This window comes from Peromyscus maniculatus, chromosome 4 (genome assembly GCF_049852395.1).
Source record: "Peromyscus maniculatus bairdii isolate BWxNUB_F1_BW_parent chromosome 4, HU_Pman_BW_mat_3.1, whole genome shotgun sequence".
Lineage (NCBI taxonomy): Eukaryota > Metazoa > Chordata > Mammalia > Rodentia > Cricetidae > Peromyscus > Peromyscus maniculatus.
Window position 1 is genome coordinate 146,510,224 of NC_134855.1, and position 7,494 is coordinate 146,517,717.

The 7,494-nt window shown below is 40.8% G+C and overlaps 1 protein-coding gene across 3 annotated transcripts in view; it reads left to right on the forward strand.

The window, feature by feature from the left end:
* Window positions 1-7,494, forward strand: part of Chd6 (chromodomain helicase DNA binding protein 6) — a 186,617-nt gene that overhangs the window by 114,385 nt on the left and 64,738 nt on the right. For all 3 annotated transcript variants that reach the window (XM_006971044.4, XM_076571225.1, XM_042276720.2), the window contains 3 exons: window positions 1,094-1,349; window positions 2,643-2,853; window positions 6,333-6,528. In XM_006971044.4, the coding sequence (XP_006971106.3) occupies window positions 1,094-1,349; window positions 2,643-2,853; window positions 6,333-6,528 (663 nt within the window). The remainder of the gene's footprint in view (window positions 1-1,093; window positions 1,350-2,642; window positions 2,854-6,332; window positions 6,529-7,494) is intronic.

Here is a 7,494-nt window from a genome sequence, read left to right on the forward strand (position 1 = left end):
TGTTGTACAATAGTTCTCTGACTTTGTTCTATCTAACTAAAATTGTATGACCTTTGACCAACATCTCCCAAACCTACTCTCTGGTAATCATCATTCTGCTTATTTTATAAAGAAATGTTTTATTTTAAAACACAATACATATAGGTTCTCAAAAGTGTCTATTTCCAACATAAAGCATGTTCATCATCGTCTATAACCTGTTTCAGTAAGTATCTCTCCTTAACCTTCCCACAAGTGGTGCTATGTTTCTTCAGGAAGCAGTGTTGCTACAGATGCTGCCCCTTTCAGAAACATTGAACAGCCAGCCCTTTCTGACTTTAAAACTTAATTTTTTTTGAGCTCTCATGTCCTTATTTATTTTCTCATCAGGGTTGATCTTACTGGTATCACACACTCAGGTTCTTTGACCTTGAATCACCTACACTGTTATTGTCTTCCTGGAAGAGGGAATGGGTTTTGTTGGTGCAGTCTAGTGAGTGGGATCTTTGTGTAGGTGTGGTCTCTTATACACAGAGCCAGATTATAGCAAAGAACACTGCCAGGCTTGAAATGGACCAAATAGGACAGCTCCCGTGATGTGACTATACTGCATTAATTCTTCACACACTCCTACTTCTAAATACAAATACTGCTACTGTTACTTAAAAGGCATAGGATAACTCCATTTCAAACTGCTCTAGTTCTTACTTCTGTCCTTTTCAGCATCTCAGTCTTCTTTATTAATGTATCACTTGTACCTTCTAATAATACAAAGTATTCTTCATATAACTTCTGTGAGTGTGTGTGTATGTGTATGTGTGTGTGTGTATTAGAAAAAAAGCAAGAATGCTTTGTTTCCTCCATCTAGAGAATAGGTACTGTCTTCCTTCTCTCCCTTTTTATTTAAGAGGTTGCTGCAAAGGTTCTTGATAATCGTTGAATTGAAACCAAATCCCTTTTTCCTTCAGATATTATTATAAGCTCCCCATTTTATATCATTTTTATGACCTCAATACCATGGTGACATTGAAGAGGTTATAGTGAATGTTGAGATACCATAGTGATCATTTAGTCTAGACTGAGGCAAATAAATGGCTATCCTTTTCCTGAACAGGTAAAGAAATTGCAGTCTATCCTAAAACCAATGATGCTTCGGCGCCTGAAAGATGATGTGGAAAAGAACCTTGCTCCCAAGCAAGAGACCATCATTGAAGTAGAACTGACCAATATCCAGAAAAAGTACTACCGTGCCATCCTGGAGAAAAACTTTTCTTTCCTAACCAAAGGCGCAAATCAGCACAACATGCCCAATCTTATCAATACTATGATGGAGCTGAGAAAATGCTGTAACCACCCCTACCTGATCAATGGTGAGTCAGGGCAACAGGGAACTGTAACTCAGGACAGGCATGGGTCTCCGCTCAAAGCCAGTGATCAGCAAAGGTTTTATGTGCTAAATGCTCTTTATACACTGGCCCAGTGGTTCTCAACCTTCCTAATGCTGTGACCCTTTGTAGTTCCTCATGTTGTGGCGCCCCCCAACCATAAAATTATTTTGTTGCTACTTCATAACTAATTATGCTATTGTGAATTGTAATGTAAATATCTAATGTGCAGAATATCTGATATGCAACCCCAAAAGAGTTGTGACTCACAGGTTGAGAACCACTTCACTAGAGCTTAATATTTTTGTCTTTTTACACAGTATAGAACAGGATCAGAGAGAATGATGGATCTGCCTGAATAATATAGTAACTTCTGCCAGCTCTGCTTCTGCAGGGCTTCTGTAGACCTGCTTGGCAGAGAGTGGGCATTAGCCATCAGTTCGCTGCCTTGTAACCCATAATTTAACCCAGACTTCCCATCTGAGAAGAGAGAAATGTGTTACTTAGTTGAATCAATGATGATGCAGCAGTGAGATGAAAAGTTTACATATAAGTTCAGTCATATTAGTCACTCCGGCTAATTGGAGAAGGGGTGTGTTTGTATGTGTGTGTGTCTGTCTCTCTGTGTGTCTGTGTGTGCCAGAGGTCAACATAGGTATCTTCCTCAGTCACTCTGCACCTTATTTTTGAGACAGGGTCTTTTATTGAACCAAGAATTCACCAATTCAGCTAGACTGGCTGTCTAGGAAGCCCCAAGTATCCTCCTTTCTTTACTTCCTCCCCTATGCTGGGATCACAGGCATCTGCTACCATACCCATCTTTTTATGTGGTACTTAGGATAGAACTCAGGTCTTACCAACTGAGCCATCTCTATAGACCAGGGTTTGGGTATTTTGCTTTGGTTTTGGAGTTGTTTTTTTTTAAAGGTAGTGAAACTTTTTAAGGAATTCTGGTAGTAGTGAGACTTGGATTCTTTTCTCGATAATTTTGCAATAACAAGAGGTATGGAAGTCTTTTGCCAACTCAGGATGATTTTCTTTACCTGAGTAAATTGGGTTAGGATAGAATGACATCTGAGACTTTGAATTTCCTAGAGGAAGTTCTTAGGAAAGCAAGGCAGCCACCATCCTGTGTCAGCAGACTAACTGCTAAGGGTACAGACCCAGAATATGACTGTTGGTCCAATAGTTAGGATTTCTTTTATTTCCCCAGAATCTACCAAAGAACAGCTTTTAATTACATCTTATTCAAGCATAGTTTTGCTCATTCTTTTTCAGGAGCAGAGGAAAAAATTCTGGAAGATTTCCGGAAAGCCCATAGCTCTGACACCTCTGACTTCCAGCTGCAGGCTATGATCCAGGCGGCTGGGAAGCTGGTGCTGATCGACAAGCTGCTCCCCAAGCTAATTGCAGGTGGCCACAAAGTGCTCATCTTCTCTCAGATGGTGCGCTGTCTCGACATCCTGGAAGATTATCTGATTCAGAGAAGGTGAGACCTTCATCAGCACTCTCACCCAGCACTATAGGCAATGCATTTCTTCAATATCAACAACAACAAAACATTCACCACTAGAGAAAAGGAATGTCTTTTTAAAGATTGACTAAAGTCCATTGTTCACCAGGTAGTCTCAAGTTTAACTCTCTGGAATAAATAAATTCGTAACTTTTATGATGTGGAGTTACTGTTTCACTTAAGAAAAATCCCACACTTGTTTATATTTGCTTTAGTTGGAAGAAATAGAATTGCAGTAGCATTGGGAAAGGCTAAGAAAATGATGTAATGACGTTCTTGTTGTCTAATACGATAGACGTGCATTCTTGAAGGCGTCATGTCCTTAAGTATCTGAAGTACTTAAGCCAACAGCTCTGAAATTCTTTATTGTTTGTACACTCAGGGGCTCTCTAAGCCTTTGTGACACTAACTGTGGCACCCAGCTCTTTATTCCTAGCCCTGTGATTTCTTGGCTAGACTGACATGCTTATGCAAGTGAAAAGTCTGGTGTTGTGAGGATTATTTAGATTCTGTGCAGGAGCTGCCCTCACAGTATCTTAGATTCTCTGTCGCTATGATATACCAGTGGTCAGAAGATGATGACAGATTTTTAAGAATGCGCTTGTAAGGATAAACTTCGAAAGATCATAGGAGTTAGTAGCATCAACACTACACATCTCAAGTAGTTAAGTCAGAGAAGGTCTCAGCTGTCTTAGCAAATGTTCCCATTTTTGAAGATTCTGTTTGTCCTTATAAATTATATCACTTCACAGAAAAATACTGAAGGAAATGACAGATTTAACTGTAGACATGCTAACTTTTAATATTGCGTAGATGACTCTTAAGGAAAATATTTAATATTGCATAGATGATTCTAAGGAAAGTCTTCTGAAGACCATGGTATGAATTTACAGGAAAGACTTATAGAGACTGCTATTCTCTTGGAGGAAGCTGATGGGCCTAAACGTCTTGTTGAGACCTGTGTTACAGATATATAGTGGACAGAACAGCAGTCTAGTGACCCATGACCAATCCTGATGATTTCTTACTGAATTTTATACTAAAAGTGTTACGGGCTTATGGAGGTTATAAATGTGAGCACTCTCTTTGTTTTCTCGTGTGTGTGTGTGTGTGTGTGTGTGTGTGTGTGTGTGTGTGTGTGTGTGTGTTTCCAGCTGCTTATTGCTGGCAGACAAGAAAATGGTTCATTTCATTTCCCTTCAGGCTTTTTGAGATCAACAACTCTTGTGCCAAAAACATGCCATCCCCACCCCTAGCCTTAGAGGTTTTTCCAGAGTGCCACTTGCTTCTTGTTGACATATGAATTTCTTAGAATTACAGCTTGATGATGAGCCACATTAATTCCTAGGGATCTCATTCAAAATACAGTTGTTACAGAGGGATAATTGCTGAAGTTTAGTGTGGAAAATTTTATGGTATCTGCTTTCTTCATCCAAACTTATTAGCCTTCAAGGTTTTCTTTGTTCTTAGTGTCCTTACTGCTCCAGCTGTCAGTTTGGTTTTGTCCTTACTTAATTTCATGCCAGACTCGTACAGAAGTGCGGGCATAGCCAGAAGATCTGGCTCAGAAAGAAAGGGAGAATGGGGAGTGATTTAAGAGTTCAGATAAGCTGGGCAACAGTTGCGCAAATCTTTAATCCCTGCACTCAGGAGGCAGAGCCAGGTGGATCTCTGTGAGTTCGAGGCCAGCCTGGTCTACAGAGTGAGTTCCAGGACAGGCTCCAAAGCTACACAGAGAAACCCTGTCTCGAAAAACCAAAAGCAAAAAACAAAGGAACAAAAAAGCAGAGCAGATAATCCATTCTTAGTTGTTTGTTCTTTGAGAGCACTCCTTCAGAACTGAACAAGTGACAGAGTGAGAACATTATCTCTGCTGTTCTGCACACATACCATTCTTAAAACTATTGTTACATTATAGCTGCCAAAATGCCTTCTACTTGATGGAGACCACCGACCCTTGCCATGCCTCCCCAGGTGATGGCCAAGCTTTGTCATCCCTATTTGTTGATTTCTTCCTTCCCGAATGCTGTGCCAATTCCAACCTCACTATGCTCCACAGGCCTCTGGCTCCTCTTTGATGCTCAAGGGTGTCTTGTCATAAGACCCCATTCTCTGTTCCTGTAGCATTGCTCATTGACATAGAAGGCAAGGAAACTATTGTTTAGTAGAATCCCAACCTTGTCTTCTCACTCTAAGTCCTGTGCTGCTTCTGCCCCATCGCACAGAGCCTAGTAAAGATTGCAACATTGCTTCATCACACCATTTTGATACTTAGGTATGTTTTCTGGGTCTTCAGAGTCTACGGATGTTTTGCCTGCAAGCTTGTCTGTGTGCTATGTGCATGACTGGTGCCCAAGGAGGTCTGAAGATGATGTCAGACACCCCAGAACTGAAGTTACAGATGGTTGTGAACCACCATGTAGGTGCTAAGAATCAAACCCGGGTCCTGTGCATGAGCAGCTAGTGCTCCAACCACTGACCCCCCCAGGCACAGTCTTTTTCTCAGAACGTTCTTAGTACTTCTTTCTACTTGACTATCAATTTTTTGTCAGCTTTGGTGCCAGAGTAACTTGACCCTGTAAATTCACTTGTCACTGGAAACCATTGTCAGTGGAGTAAATAGGAAGGATATAAAAGGATACAGTAGAAATATGATTGCTATTAAGCCTTACTACTCTGTTATTTCATGGCATCCAACATAAATATACCTTTGTTTTGTTTTGTTTTCTGAATGGTTAGTAGCAATATGTCCCTTGAATGTCTTCATTTCCTGTTCTTTATGTTTTTACCCCACCATGCTGTCCAGATCTTTCCTGTCTGTCATCAGGTGCCATTGCACCTCACTCCATTGTCCTCTTCTTGTTCTTTGTCTTCCTGTCCCTAGCACATCTTAGAAACCCTTTCTAAGATTGGCTGTACACATGGAGGTTTGCTCTGTGCCTCTAACATTTTGAGAAACTGACAGAGTGGAAATGGCCATTTCATAGTCCAGGTCTGACAGTGCAGGCTCCTTACCACTTCCTGTTACCCTGAGCACCAGGAAACTGAAGTGAACTCTGAGCTTCAGTTATGCACACTGCTGACATCCGTAGTTGAGACTTAACATCTGCTTTTCTGCCAGGAAAACTGTAGGATGATATTCTCTGCAAGTAGAAGCTGGGAAATTCGTGAGAATAAGTTATTTGGACAACTTATTGGGGATCAATACTTTGTGATTTTTAAGTCTTGTAGTCATCCTTAATTTATGACTGGCTTTTTGTTTTGCTTTTTAATCATTTCACAAGGAAGACATTTTCCGATGAATTTTAATCTGCTTTGCTTCTTCTGTAGGGGGTGGGATTCCTTAAAGACTGTTGTCATATGAAGGATTTGAGACCATTGGACAGTAGCTTCCTGATTGTTTGTTCTTTGAACCATGATTAACACCTGGGCTTTCATTCATTTGGGTCCCTCAGATACACCTATGAGCGAATTGATGGGCGAGTACGGGGAAACCTGCGCCAGGCAGCCATCGACCGGTTCTGTAAGCCAGATTCAGACCGCTTTGTCTTTCTTCTGTGCACCAGAGCAGGAGGCCTGGGGATCAATCTTACAGCTGCTGATACCTGCATCATATTTGATTCAGACTGGAACCCACAAAATGACTTGCAGGTAACCATTAGGATGTTTGCTCTTTATGTTAGCTGCCCTGACTCCCAGAATGTCATAACAAAGTCTGGCTTAGTTATAGGTTGTCTGCTGTGCTTTGTGTTGTGGCATCGGCATTTAAAGATTTGGCCAGGAGAAGAAACTAACTGAAAAGTAGATGTTGACCCTTCCCATTATTCAGAGTAGTTTTCTCCCATTGGTTGAAATCCAGTGATGTTTCCCAGTGGTACCCTCCAAACACAGAATAGAACTACTATTATCAAACATGAGTATCTGGCATTTTTCCTTCAGCTTGTTTGATGTCACATGTCATTTGCAATAAACTAACAAAAATCAACAACAACAAAAAGGTGGGAAGGCTCCATAGTATGGCAAAGGGACAGGCACTCTCACTGGGCTGTTTGCTCTCCATTGATGTTGGAGATTCTGTATATATCCAGTTTAGCGGCTTTGTAGAGTCTGTTTTCCTATTGCAACCAAATTAAGTCACATGTGACTTTACAAAGATTACTGCAAAAACATGTTAAGCATAGGAAACAGTGAATAGCTCAACAAGTAAAGGTGCTTACCACCAGGCTGGACTACCTGAGTTTGATCCCTAGGACCCACATGGTTAAAAGAGGAAAACCAACTGCCTCAGGTTGTCCTTTGTCCTTCGACACATGTGGAGACATGTGTCTTTTATGCATACATGCATGCATGTGTGTACACATATACTGGCTTGCACAGGCATACACACACTATACTTAATAAAAGCAAGCATAATGAGCAGTAAGAAAAGCGTAGTGCCTCTGTTTAGAGTTCATCAGTTCTGTTTCAAAATAAACTCAGTGGCAGCTACCAGATTATGCAGTGAGTCAGCCAATAATACTCTAACTTCTCCGGAAAAAGTATAAGAAAATTGACTCACATCCATTATTATTCAGGATTAACCTCATCCTAATGTGTGCTAAATCTTCAGCATTTCCT